This window comes from Ictidomys tridecemlineatus, chromosome 3 (genome assembly GCF_052094955.1).
Source record: "Ictidomys tridecemlineatus isolate mIctTri1 chromosome 3, mIctTri1.hap1, whole genome shotgun sequence".
Classification (NCBI taxonomy): domain Eukaryota; kingdom Metazoa; phylum Chordata; class Mammalia; order Rodentia; family Sciuridae; genus Ictidomys; species Ictidomys tridecemlineatus.
Window position 1 is genome coordinate 13,780,026 of NC_135479.1, and position 15,053 is coordinate 13,795,078.

At 39.0% G+C, this 15,053-nt stretch overlaps 1 protein-coding gene across 1 annotated transcript in view; it reads left to right on the forward strand.

Moving 5' to 3' along the window:
- Pitpnc1 (phosphatidylinositol transfer protein cytoplasmic 1) overlaps window positions 1-14,360 on the forward strand; it is a 254,378-nt gene extending 240,018 nt beyond the window's left edge. Inside the window, exon 9 of the mRNA XM_005328225.5 lies at window positions 9,194-14,360. Coding sequence (XP_005328282.1) covers window positions 9,194-9,510 — 317 coding nt within the window. The 3' untranslated portion in view covers window positions 9,511-14,360. The remainder of the gene's footprint in view (window positions 1-9,193) is intronic.
- Window positions 14,361-15,053: the final 693 nt, after the last annotated feature.

The following is a 15,053-nucleotide window of genomic DNA, read 5'->3' on the forward strand; positions in this document are numbered from 1 at the left end:
CTTTTTCTTGTATGTTAAGTAGAGATAGGGTCTCACAAAGTTGCTTAGGACCTTGCTAAGTTTCTGAGGCGGGCTTTGAACTCAGGATCCTCCTGCCTCAAGCTATGGAGCTACTAGGATTACAGGAGTGCGCCACTGCACCCGACCTGAGAATTTTATTTATTTATTTACTTACTTACTTATTAATATTTTTTAATTGTTGTTGATGGACCTTTATTTTATTTATTTACTTTTATGTGGTGTTGAGGATCAAACCCAGTGCCTCACACATGCTAGGTAAGCACTCTACCACTGAGCTACATCCCCAACCGAGAAATTTATTCTTTTTCTATTTAATATTTATTTCTTTTAGTTGTACACAGTACTTTTGTTTTTGTTATTTATTTATTTTTATGTGGTGATGAGGATCCAACCCAGGGCCTCGCATGTGCTAGGCTATCGCTCTACTTCTCAGCCACAACCCCAGCCCCCCCAGATAAATTTTTTTCTTAAGAAATATACATGTGCAAGCTGCAGGTATACTTCAGTGGTAGAGCATTTCGGTTTAATCCCAAAAAACAAAAAAAAAAAGAGAGAGAGAGAGAGAGATAAATATACCTATGCTCCTGAATTTATGTACAAAGCTGTTATGTATAATAATGTTTATCAGAGTTAAAAATTAGTCAGTCTCAATGTAAATGTCCATGAACAGGTCTATGGGTAAAGGCATTCTGGTGCACCCGCACCCATACTATGAATATTGTGCAAAACTGTTAAAAAGAATAAGGTCAGGGCTAGGGCATGGATCAGTGGTGGAGCATTTGCCTAGTATGTTCGGGGCCCTGGATTTGATTCTCAGCAGCACAAAGAAAAATAAATAGTTCTGTTTTACTGATATGGAAGTATGTACATTTTCCCTTAGTAGAAAGAAGAAATCAAAATACTACTTACTGGAATAGAAAAACATAGTAACTACAGTATGATTCCATATGTGTAAATGTAAATAAGACTATCTGTGAGTTTGTGTGTGTGTGTGTGTGTGTGTGTGTGTGTGTGTGAGAGAGAGAGAGAGAGAGAGAGAGAGACAGAGATAAATGCCTATGACTTCATAGAATAAATATCTACCAGCACATGCCTCAGTCTCTTAAGTGATTATCTCTAGGAGAAGCAATAAGATTGGAAGAGATTAATAGGAATTAAATACTTTTCTCTATTTAATACAGTACTTTATGAAATTTTGGGGGGTGCAAAATTCATGTATTACTTGAATGATCAAATAAGTAAATAATAACTTAAAACATTTTATTTTAAAAAAATGGTTGAAGCATGTAAGGCTCATATAGTCGAGGTCTATTTTGCTGCTTAATGCGAGCCTTTATTTGATAGTTTAGGAAACCTAAGAAGATTCCTCAATTCACAAATCCCCAGGACTAGAGCACTTTTTGCCTGGACCTCCACCCGGGCACCTGGCAGAGAAGAGGTTTCCACTAGGGCCCCATGCAGTGTGACCTTCACATCCTGGGAAATGCAACTCCGGCCGCTCTCTCCTTACCTAATATAGGACAAGGAAAGAGACGATAAGGAAAGAAATGGCTTTTCCAAAGGACAAGGAGGAAATTTTGTCCCCTTGAGGTACAGTAAGAGAATTTACACCTCTGGAAGACTTCCTAGTGCTGATCGTGTCAGTGAAACTCTGACAGCAAAGCTCCAAAGATACTAGATTCATTTGCCTTATCAGAAGAAATATTGTACTGGTTCCAACGCTTAAATCAGACAATTAGCTCCAGTGTTACTTGTTTCAGAAGCCTTGGTTTAAGAAACCTTACTTAGGAAAAGCAAATTATAACCTTTCAAAATCTAAGTTAAGAGGTAGTTATTTACCAATTTATTTGCAACATAACTGACATAGGATTCCTTTCATTAAGAGTTTGTTTGATGCAAATGCTGGAACTAAATCGTGAGAAGCTGTTCTGATCATTGAAAATCAATCAATAATGAAGATGAATCATCTCTGAAAGTATAATCTGTCTTTGGGCATATGTAATTGAATTTTCTAAAGAATTGATTCAGATATAGATCTCAAGGTAATATATGTTATAAAAGCAAAAAAAATGCACTTTACCAAATAACCTGTAACATTTTCACTTGATTAGAATTTCCATAAGTTTCCAAGGAATATTGAAAATTCATACATCATTTCCATACACATTCATCGTCTGTGGGGATATTTAAGGACTTAGACAAAGGTATTTTCCTTTGGCATCAGCAGGGACCAAATTATCATCCTTTAGAGAAATACCCTATTGTAAATGTTCATTCTTACATAGGTAAGATCTTTTTTTTTTTTTTCTTTTAGGTGCAATTTTCTGAATTTGGGTTTTTGGTGTTTGTTTGCTTTGATTTGCAGTGCCAGAATCAAACCTATAGCCTCAAACATACTAGGCAAGCCCCACCCCCACATGTTGAAATTTTGTTCCTTAACTTTTCATTTTTTTAAAAAAACAAGGGATTTTTTTCTCCTTACCAGTTCCAAATTGATGGTATTCATCTTCTAATGATTCCAAATGAATAGATTTTTAAATAATATTCTGTTCTTTCTTATGTAATGCATAATTTAATGCATAATTGATGCAGAAAATTTAGAAAACGTGGATTAAAAAAAAAGAAAGGCAATGAAGATTATCTGGAATTCCAACTCAATCACTGTAAACATTGTGCAATGTATGCTTTCATTGTTTTAAAATGTAGATGACGCTTTTCATACTAAAATTATAACGTGTTCAGTTTTGCCTCATGTTTTTTATTTAACAATAACTCAAGATTATCTCTACAAGCTGGGCGTGGTGGCACATACCAGAAATTCAGGAAGTCAAGACAGGAGAATCGAAAGTTCAAGGCCAGCCTCAGCAACTTAGCCAGGGCCCTAAGAAACTTAGTGAGACTCTCAAAATAAAAAATATAAAGGACTAGGGATGTAGCCCAGTAATACAGTACCTGAGTTCAATCCTCAGTACCAAAAAAAAAAAAAAAGAGAGAGAGAGAGAAAGACCAAGGCAGTAATGAACATCTTTGTTGTTAAATCCTTTTTCACATTCATAAAACTGCTACATCTTTGAAAGCACATAGTCACACTATTTAGGCCCTTCTTCTAACATTGAGCTAATTAGAGATAAAGAATGATTTCTGTTGGGATTCCCTAGAGCAAATAAAACTAAAACTTACTTGCTTTTGTTTTCCAAATTAGGAGTGTAATGACATTTGTATAGAGAAACTTATTTAAATTTTAAACTTTCAGGTGGCTTAATATTTATTCCAGGTGTGTTTAAGATATTTTGAAAATCAGCCATTGAAATTAACATGATTGTATTGAAGAATGTGTTGTTGTTAACTAAGTGTGTTTATTCTAATCATAAAGCAGCATCTCCTATTGCTTCGCAGATGTCTCTGTTTTCTAAAAAAAAAAAAAAAAAAGCATGCTCTTTGCCTGGCCAGACTGCTGCTTAGCATTCTTGATACTTATATTGCGTAACGACAGCATTTTTGATCAGTGATTTCAGGGCAGGAGGGGGATTATCTGCTAAATAAAATAGCCCAGGTCTGGATTTAGAGCCATGCTCCTCCATCTTGGCCCTAGACCACATAGAATTAAATCATAAGTTCTGCATGTCTGCCCTTTGGAAATGAAGAGAAATCTCACATGACACTTGGATTGATATAAAAAGACACTAAACCACATGACACAGAAAATACTTAAGGAAAAATTTCAACTGTGAATACCCATTGTAAATCCCCCACCAAGCCAGTTAGAGATTGGGGTGGTAGATGAAGCAATCCATGGGCTACCTTCATTGGTTAAGAGGCACAGCATTAAATTATGTCAAGGCAGCAGTAGCAGAGTGCCCATCTGGAGAAACTGCTGATAAAATGCAAGGAGAGGGGTGGGGGTAGGGAATAAAACCAAGGGAGTATTTAAAGTGAGACTAATTGTCAATTTTATGCATTTCACATACTGAAGATGGACGGGTTCTTTCTTTTAAGTTTTTTAAACAGTTGAACTAAGACAGGATTCCTCAACTTCAGCACTGTGGATGTTTTAGATCAGATTATTCTTTGTTGGGGGCTGGAAGTCCTGTGCATTGTGAAATGTTCCCCAGCATCCTTGGCCTCTGCCCTCTTGTATAGATGCCAGTAGAACCCCTTCCACAGTTATGACAACCAAAAATGTCACAAAATTGTCCACTGTTGAGAACTACTGGATTAAGAGATCATTATCCTGAAACACTGCAGACTAGGGCCAAAAATCATGTCATGTGCCATTTTATTTATAGATCAGTGTGGGTGGAAGTTGTGCCAGCCATCTTCAAGCTGTTAGGCTAGACTCAAAGCTCAGTGTAGACCTGCACTCTCTGATACCATGTATCTGTGCAAAAATGTATCCGTGAGAGAATGGCACCAAGCCTCTCCTGTACCTGAATGTCAGTGCTCTGCCTTCTACGTCCTCTCTCCTATGATAGCAGTGAAAGTGTCCTTTCTGTTGTTGAATGCATTGATTGAAAGACTCTCAATGTACTTGGAAAGGCATTTGGAAGGTAAGTATTAAACCAAATAATCCTGACCCTCTGTCCCCAAAGGGATCTTCTAACGAAGCTTTAGGAGATCTCAGGCTACGCACTGGCCACATGCTAATACTTTCTACCACCAAGCTCACTTCACAAGAATCACCCCTAAGTAATTTCCACTCTTCTCTGTTCTAAGTCTATTTTGACTGAACTTCTTTGCCCTTATTCCCCCTTTGGCTGGTTTAACTAACTTTATGATTTATTCCTCATAAAGTTAATCAGTTCCCTGCTTTTTAAAACCTCTCTGGCTACTGCTAAGCTACCATCTTTCCCTAAAGTCTCCCCATGGAAAGTTTGCGTTTAATAACGGAAGTTGCCAACATCTTGACCTCTTTCAGATATGACAATGGATGATGTTCGGGAATACGAGAAAAACATGCATGAACAAACCAACATAAAAGTTTGCAATCAGCATTCCTCCACTGTGGATGACATAGAGAGCCATGCCCAAACAAGTGTATGTAGAATTTTTAAAACATGTTGCCCACCCTGTATGAAAACAAACACGTAAACTGATCTTTGAAATACTGCAAATGCTCTTTTCCCAACCGTCCACAAAATCATGTCATTGCCCAAGAGGCTGTTGGTGAAGATGCTGAGCTGGGTCTAGAGCAGGCAGTGTGGCCTCTCTCTTCCAGACATTTCAATTCTTTAAAGTTGCTTGATTTGGGGGTTGTTTTGGTCATAAAACCAAGAACATGGAGAGTGGAAACATATTGTGATACTAGTGAAATGGCCTGCACTGAACATAAAAAGAGCATAGGAGTAAAAACTGGGTGTCATATGTAAACCAGAACAACATGTCAGTAACTTTTGAAAACATAGTTAACACTTACTTGTTCATTCAGAGGAGGGCTTCTGGCTCATCTGCTATTTTAGGTTTCTTTACATGTGCTTTGAAATGCTTCCTAAGGCTCTTTATAGCTATTTTACCCAATCAGTTCTTTTTTACTTAGGGTAATCTCAAGACAGAACTGCAGTCTGCACACAGACAGGCTGAGTGGTGAAGGGCTGATCACGGGAAATGTGCTGAGCTGCACAGACGATCCAGCCTGGGACTTAGCAAAAGCCTCAGAGCCTGAGGTTATTTAGTCGCACATGGGAAATTAAGAGCTTGTGGTGTTCACCAGCATCTTAAATAGAGTCATCTCTACATCCTTTTTGCTAGTGAAAGGAAAAACAGTCAACAAAGAAAAAAGTAATCACCATACTTGGTATTAAAATGATAATCACCATTTCAGCCATACAAAGAGCTGGGTTTTCTTTGGGGTCCAGCTTGAGTTGTCTGTCAGCCCAGGGCCTGGAATAATACATATTAGATTAAAAAAAAAAAAATTCAAGAATGTAGGTAGAGAAAATTGAGAAGTGGCTGTTGTTGTAAATAGATGCTTTAAGATCGTGAAGACCTTCTGGTTGCACATTGGAAATTTTAGTTAAGATTTTAGAGCATGACTTTGGAATGTGCCTGAAAAGCTTACGGGCTGCCATTGGCTGCATGTGACTGCCCTTGAGTCTGCAAGGGCCCTAACTCTTCCTGCCCTGCTTTGCATGCAGTGATTGGGTTTGCAGGAAACTGTTGGGGCAAGACTCACTTGAAGTGTTTCCCTTCCACCAATGTACACATTCCGATAAGACTTCCCACTCCTCTCTCCCTGTTCTAAAGTTAGAAATGTCTTTAAGGAAACTATTCTTGAATTTTCGTCACTTTCAATGGCCTTTGAAAGTCAGATACTAGTTCCTCCTCAACTGATCTGAAAGCTGATCACTATAAATATGACCAGACATAGGACCAAGCCACAGGGAAAGGGGACACTGGGGATGTCTCAAGGGCACCAAGCCAGTGCTTTTCACCTTCTCATTTCTTGAAGTTTGCAGCTTAAGGCTCTTTGCTTGGTTTTCTTTTAGTTTTACTCTGAGTATTATAAAGTCAGTTTCACTATGTACAATTGATAAGCTAGAAGTCCCATGCATTCTCTGGCTGCAAATCACAGTTGTGACTTCAGTGTAAGATATACCCTACCCACTGATAAGTTACACAAAGTGATGATTTTGAAAGCTTGTGACATTTCCTTTATTCTTTGGAATTCCATGAAATTGAGGATCATTTATCTTTCCACAGTCTCTCTACACTATCACAATGGAAAAAAAAAAAAACAGTTAAAATCAAGAAGCTGCTATGCATCACAAATAAAACCTGCATGGGTGCTAAATGAAATTTAAATAATCCACCTGAGCAAGGATAGATTAGATTGAAATTGTGAAAAATTAACATCCCTGAACACAGCATAAGGAAATAACAGTCTTGTTTTCAATTGAGGGCTTTCAAAGCCTTCAAGGAAGGGAACTTCTAAGGGACTAGGAATGGAAAATTAAAATTCTGTGCTCTGGATGATTTCTGCCCCCTGATGGATGCATGAAGTAGAGCACCATGCACAGATGCTGGTTAGAAAGTCTAATTTCTCAAAGATGCTATTTGTTTATTCTCTCAAAAACACACCATAGTTCAATTCAGTAAAATTTTTCTGAGAGTCTTGACTTTACTTCAAAGTAAATAACTCCTTTTTTAACCTTAATCTCATTCTTAGCTAATTGCCTTAGTATTTTTTAGAAGAATAAATTGCCAGGTGCAGTGGCGCATGCCTACAATCCCAGGAACTTCAGAGGCCAAGGTGGGAGGATCACAAGTTAAAGGCCAGCCTCAGTAATTTAGCAAGACCCTGTCTCAATAAAAAATAAAAAGGATTGAGGATGTAACTCAGTCATAGAGCACCCCTAGGTTCAGTCCCTAGTACCACTAAAAAAAAAAAAAAAAAGAAAGAAAACAAAGTGGTAAATTAATAGGATATATTGTGAATTTTATATTATGTCAACACAGTTGTTATTTTTTATTTTTATAAAAACTTTTCCCTTTCAGGAAATTTTAATAATTATTCAGAAGGATTTCATTTTATGGAAAGTTTCTGGTTTGCTCAGATGTTATAAAACCTAATGATTAATACTGTATCATGAATGTTCATTCCATACTTAATATTTCTAGAATGGCTATGTGGTTTCACAACAGTTTAGTCATGAAGCATTATCTAAGGAAGTTTCAATTACTAAGTTCATGACAGAGGACAAGAGAGAATGAAAAATGAGTCTCTGGAAAGTCAAAATAGATGAAAATCCATGGGCAGCAGATTTCACATTTTACTCAAAGACAAGCCCTTAGGCCTTCACTCGGTGCCTATTCTAATAAGCCCAGTTACCTGTTGCCCTATTCCTGGTAAATAAAATGTCAAAGGTTACCAGACTGGCAGTAGTTAATAGTAACTCTGACAGGACTGGGGGTGTAGCTCAGTGGTAGGGTGCTTGCTAGACATGCGCTAGGCCCTGGGTTCAATCCCCAGCCCTGCAATAAATAAATAGTAATAACATTAATAATACAGTTTCTGAAAATGAGAAAAGTGATAGGAAGCTATAAAGAACAGACCCTGAGAAAAGAATCATCCCTGGATAGTTGCACAGTGACACAATATAGCGTGTCTTCAAGGTAGTAAGTGTGTATGCATTAAATTCATTAGGGAAAGGTTTACATCTTTTAAAATGCTGCTTTTAATTTCTCACTTAAGAAGGGTGTTTTAGGTATTTGGAAAATCTACATCACCTGACAATGCCTGTTAAATGAAGCATCGCTGACTTATCTGTTGAATTACAGATAATGAATTTTTCCTCTTAAAAACAATCCTTGCTCATTAAATGATCCTCCCTTTTCATTCTCTATTATTTTTCTTTCAAGTTGCTTTGAGAAATGGTTTTATTTTCTTGGCTTTGGGGTAATTTTTAGGTTTATTATTGTTGTCTTCTTATTTGTATTTTAAGCTGAATTAAAACATAATAATCTCATAGCGGATACATAGTTAGGAAACCAGGAACAACAGCACCTCCGTGCCTCTTCAGAATACCCAAAAAAGAAAAAAGAAAAAGAAAAAAAAATGAGTGTATTTATTAAATAAGAAGACAGCATTTTGAGAAATTCTGGCTATTTACCTGAATTTACCTTATAGAGATATATCAGGGTTTTTTTTCTTTTCTTTCTTTTTTTTTTTTTTTTTTTGATCTGAAGATGACAATAATATGTATCATTTCAGGACCACTGATTGCTTTAATTACTTTCTCTTTATAGAAGAGATGACCAGGTCTAATACTAGCCAAATATACCCGACACAATACCCACAATGCATGCACACACGCGCTCACACACATTTGTACACACACACACACACACACACACACACATACACACACACTCTATCTGGGTCTAGTCCTGTACTCCTCTTTTAAGTATTTATCCAGAATACTCAAAATACTGGCTCAATAATGCTCTGGAAGATCTTAGATGGGTGTACACAAAGGAATATTGTTTCCAGGGTGTGTCTCAATAAAATGGAAAATAACTGAGGATTTAGTATTTCCATGACAATTTGGGTGTGTGATCAGAAAGAGCCCCCTTAATGATGGGGCTCCCAGAGTTCCTTTGAAGCCAGGTGAAGTGATGAATCTGTTTGCATCTCTTCTAAGTGACAGCTCAGTTTTCTTTCTCTTTCCCTTTGAAGACATGACAATGGATGAAGTCCGCGAATTTGAACGAGCCACTCAGGAAGCCACCAACAAGAAAATTGGCGTTTTCCCACCTGCCATTTCTATCTCGAGCATTCCCCTGCTGCCTTCTTCCGTGCGCAGCGCCCCGTCCAGCGCCCCGTCCACCCCTCTCTCCACAGATGCACCAGAATTTCTGTCAGTTCCCAAAGATCGACCCCGGAAAAAGTCAGCTCCAGAAACTCTCACGCTTCCAGACCCTGAGAAAAGAGCCACTCTGAATTTACCTGGCATGCACTCCTCAGATAAGCCACGTCGGCCCAAGTCAGAGTGACCGCACCCGGAGATCTCATGGGTTTTATATTTTCATTTTGTTGTTGTTGTTGTTGTTTTCGAAGAATCTTCTGATATAGGAAAAGACTGCTTTGTCACTCAAACATGTTCCTTTGATCTCTGAGTGTGCATGGGGTAAAGTAATTTCACAAATACTATGAATCCTAAGTATGCCACACAGCGTCATAGTATATTTCAGATGTGAGACTTGCAAAAAACCAGAAGGGACCTTCTGTAGACACAGCTATAAGTCAGGGAGGAAGCCTTGGTATTGGGCATTTGGTGAGGCTGGCATGGACTTCAAGGGTAAATATATGAAAACTTCATACCACTTTGTTGCCAAGTGTGGTAAAATAGTAAAGTCGATTTCCTCCCATCAGACCTGAAATTCTCAAAAAATACTCTCAGGCATCACAAACCTAATTGTTAAATTTTGAACTGCTGACCACCAATACTTGAATACCAGTAGTTACTGAGATTTTGATTAATCTGACTCAGGATTTGGGGCCTAGTTAACTCCTTAAATTTTTGAAAATTTTAATTACGGACGTATAGAGGCTCCAACTGCAATTGATGATAACTTATTTATACCTTTCACAGAATTTAATAATAAAGATTTCCACTTGTTTCTGCCTTTTAATAACTTTCCCCTTGTGCCCTTGTGGCCTCCGAAATCTTTCAGAATTGCATGAACATATGTGACTATAACCAATTTATTTTGGAGTGGTTTAGTTTAGGAACCAAGAGACCCAGGTGAAACAAGCATCTTTTTTTCTGTACAGGTACCAACAAACCTTGACTTGTCAGCTACCATCATCCATTAAGATTCTCAGAATTTGCAATTAACTGAATAGAATTCATTGACTATTTGCCCATTTGAAGATATCCAAGGGTAGAATAAGCTAACTGGGCTTTAACACTGTTAGAGGTCTGGTATGCAGACCATGAAAAAGGGAATTGTCTCCCATTCCTCTCCTGATTTTCCTTAGTCATCCAGACATCCCTGGAATGGATCGCCCACCACCAGACCTTAGAAAAGACTGTCATTCTCTTGCTCCTTCCTTAAAATCCAAATTTTGGAGCCTGGGGGTGTAGCTCAGTCATAGAGCACTTGCCTAGTTTGTGGGGGTCCTTGGGTTTGATCCCCAGCACTATAGAAAGAAAGAAAGATCCAGATATTAGGAATGTTGCAGAAATCAGTAAATACTGCCAAGGGAGAGGAGAGCCTGAGCAGAACTGGTGGCTCCTATTTGTAAAAAGAAGGAATGATAGCTGGGCGTAGTAGCACATGCCTGTAATCCCAGCAGCTTGGGAGGCTGAGGCAGGAGGATTGCAAGTTCAAAGCCAGCCTCAGCAAAAGCGAGGTGCTAAGCAACTCAGTGAGACCCTGTCTCTAAATAAAATACAAAATAGGACTTGGGATGTGGCTCAGTGGTCGAGTGCCCCTGAGTTCAATCCCTAAGTACCCACTCCCCAAAAAAGAAGAAGGAATAATAATAAATGTCCATGAGTCTTGCTTTCATTTCTGCAAGTGGTGTGAATGCAAGATTCAAACAAGATTGACAGGAGGCAAGATCATTCATCAAAGTGACAGAAAGAATTCTCTTTTGGTCCAAAGAGAAATCTGTCACTGTTGCACCTCACTGCCTTTAAACACAGAAGGAAGGGCAAGCAGAATCTCGGCATTGATATTTGTCCTTCACGAGAGGAAGAAAACAAGGTAACTGGGCAACTCCTGAGCCCACGCCCTAGCTAGCCTTTCTGACCATCACCTCCAACCTCAGGAAAGGGGCCTTCCCAAAACAGAGATTCCAAAGGAAACAGTGTAGACCAAGGAGCAGATTCTCCTTCCCTCAGCCTCAGTGGTGGCCAGTGCCTGCTCCCCCGACCCCCGCCCCCAGTGCTCAGCACTCCATGTTGTCTTTTGCAGATTGACACCCGCCCCCAAGGTGCAGGCGCTGGACCCAGGAGCCCAGCACCATCGTTTCTTTATCTATAGTCTGACATTTAGCTTAAAGGAAAAATAGACCCAGTACTCAAAGGAAACCAGTCACAAATAGCTTAGATAACAGTGCATCTTTTCCTTAAGAATGATAGTATCATAGTAAGAAAACCTCTTTGCATGGTATGGAAGCATGAATTTTGCTTGTGGGAAAACTTAATCTTTTATCAAACCCCTTGGACTTTTCAATGGCTCCCTCTCCATGCAGTAGTACTTAATAAGAATGTTTGGCTTTAGAAAGCAAAATTCTACTTTCAGAAGACAAGGAGATAGCGTATGTATTTGCTTACTGTCTGCGAGCTGAAATCAAGGTAGGGGTGGGATCATTATTTTCACATAGAACAAATTTATTCTGTGCAGGTTGTTAACACATCTGGCACCTAGTTTTTCCATTAATACCATTGCTGTTTTCCCTTTTTATAAAGTAGCTTCTGCTGTCAAAGTCATTAATTCAATATGCTTTAGAAAGCTAATTTCTGATTTCCTTTTGTGAGCTTTCTTTCTTTTATAGCCAGTATAATACCACAGACATCAATTGCGAAGCTGCCCATGATGGTGTGATTCTTAAGTAACAAAGTGGGTGTGCTCTTAACATACGTTCAGTTTTTCTGTCTACATATGATTTGTGTGCAGTACAAAATGGGGGTGTGCAGATATTCCTTTAGCTGCTTTGAATATTTAATCTAGTCATAACATGGCATAAATGACTTCAATATTTTACACATCTTGGTTTCCAAGTGTCATTTCACCTTCTCCATATGCGGATTTGTTATTGTGGGATACAAGCCTGCGATGAATGTGTACATAGAACATTAATAATTCTTATAAGGATGGAAATTAAATGGCTGCATGATGGAAATTAAGAAGAAGAAGAAGAAAAAAAAAGCAGAAACTTGAATTTGCTAAGCATGTTTGAGGAAAAATAGAATCCTTAACTCAGTGCCTCTGTTTGCAATGTGGAAACCTTCAACTTTACTCACCAAAATTGTATTATACCTGTATATATATATAAATATAGGGTAGTGAGTTCCATACCACCAATTTTAAATCTCTGGTAGCCAAATGAAAACAAATAATCCATAGGATAGCACATATGTTCACCCCTCTTCATCTCTGATGTTAGTGGAGACTATGAAAATGGCTGTAAGGTCCATTACTTTGAATGGGTTTTGAGTGTGAAATGTCTGTAGTTTTTGTTGACTGTAGCATAGCATTCTTGCCTTGGCTGTGCTTTCCTGGGAGAGAGAGAGAGAGAGAGAGGTCTTCTTATTTTTAGTGCATAAACTCTGTCAGAAGTCACCTCTGAAGATCATTTCATTTTGAGCTATAGAAAGACAAAGCAAAGAAAAGGGTAAGAATGAAGGAGGCTGTGACACTTTTATTTGCCACCATTATCCCTGAAACCATAGGAGTTCATTGGTGAACTCGTTGATAAATGCTTCTGTTACGGTTTTGCATCTATGTGTGGGGGGGAATGGTTTTGATTTGTTTGGAGGTATATATTAGCCATGTTTTGGGTTGTGAAAGTAAGTACCAGCCAGTCGTGGATGTATAATGAAGACACTTAAACAACCCAACAATACTCCTAAGAGTAAATTGTATGATTTTATTTCAAAGTAAAATAGTGAACTAAGAAAATAGATGCTGACAAATCTTGATAAATCATTTTCAGTGAAAGTTTCAGGATGATTGTTATTTATGAATATTTTAAAATTCTACTTTCTTGCTGGGCTGGGGATGCTGCTCAGTGGTAGAGTACTTGCCTAGAGTGTGCAAGGCCCTAGGTTCAATCCCTAGCACTACATAAAAATAACAAATAAATATGGGGCTGGGGCTGGGACTCAGTGGTATAGCGCTCACCTAGCACACATGAGGCACTGGGTTCTATCCTCAGCACCACATAAAAATAAATAAATAAAAATAAAGACATATGTCTACTTACTTTTAAATAAATAAATAAATCCTTTCTTTAGTTTCTCCCCCTGGCTTAGAGACAACAAAATAATAGGTCACTGAGTGGCTTAGGTCAATAGGAATTTTATGTTTGAGAAGAGCCAAAGTGTAACTGACTCTGTATCAAATGTGTAATCTGATAATTCAAATAGAGAGGAATTGTCTAAATGGTTTTAGTACTTTTCTGATCATCTGACAGTCTAGGTGACAATCTGCCATCTGAAACATAGTTCTTAAAAAAAGATTGCTGTCCAATGACTGCAACCTGATCATCAGTACACTTTTAAACTGTTCATTCTTGCTCAAACTCACATAGCACACAATAGCACACAGAGTTGGCATGCCAAGGCAAAACATACTGGCTTCTACCTTCAAAACAATCTGTTTGTATCTGAAATGTGTTTAAGCTTCGTAGGAATTAGTGCAGTAACAGAATGTGGTATGTTGAGTTTCTCAGATGCCATTATTAATTGTAATGTTGTTGTGAAGTTAACAAATGCTTTAGGATAAGCCTCTCGATGTGTCCGCCTGTTTCAGTTGAAATTAGGTCTGTTGGATTGGCCATCTCACTTCAGTTCTTTGTATCTCTAGGAAGAGGTTCTCTGAGTTTATGTTATCCTGTGCCACTTGTGTAGCTTCAAGTGTAATTTTTAGCGCTTACATTTTGAGCTGGGATCCTGATTGGTTACATTAGTCAAAATACCACTGCCACTGCCGAAGGACCAAGTGTTACAGGTGACAAGCAAAGCAATTGGAAGTTGACACTCACATGTGCCATCCTGTGTCGTCTTATGGCTGTACGGTGTCATCCCCCTCCCCAGTTATTTATTATTGTTTATAACTTACTTTTTCTTACATTCTGTTGTAAATAAAGTAAAAAGCAATCTTCTTTCCAAGTGTAGCTTCCGCGCTCTGTTTCTCAGCTGGCGTCAAGGGAATGTTGGCCCTTAACTTGCAGGTTGATGGGAAAGAAGACATGGAGGAAGAGGAGACAAGCCTGTGGCTGCTGCTTAGACCCAGTCCTAGAGCTCAGGTACCAGGGAGCCTTGGACCCTGGGTGGGAGGAGCCTGGGTGTCTGCTTTCATTGTCCAGCCAAAATTAGTACCCACGGTGGGTCTGCGGCCCAGTGGGACACACACACACACATACACACACACACACACACGTCCATCCATCTAGCAAGCACTTGATTCCCTCTCATCTAATGGGCCACGTACCCCAAGATCATCTATGGAAACACCACCCAAGGGCATCATATGGCAGTCTGGGTCGATTTTAAGGTGAGCTAAATCCTCCCTCCAATGCAGCTTCTCCTTCTCAAGTAGCTCCTACTGTGCAGTGTCCTCCGGGCTGGGTGGTGTGGGAACAGCTTTGCTTTATTGCTCCTCACTCGGCAGGCAGCACCACACCCTCACGACAGGCTCCCCTACTCAGTGCCGAAATGGCTCTCTGTCTCCCATGGGTCCAGGCAGAGGCTCCCTATAACAGTGTGTGGTCAGTCAGCCTTCTCCATGGAAATATTTTCCCCAAGACCAGCAAACAAAAATGTTCTTGCTTTGTAGCTCCATCTTCCATTACACCCCCACCC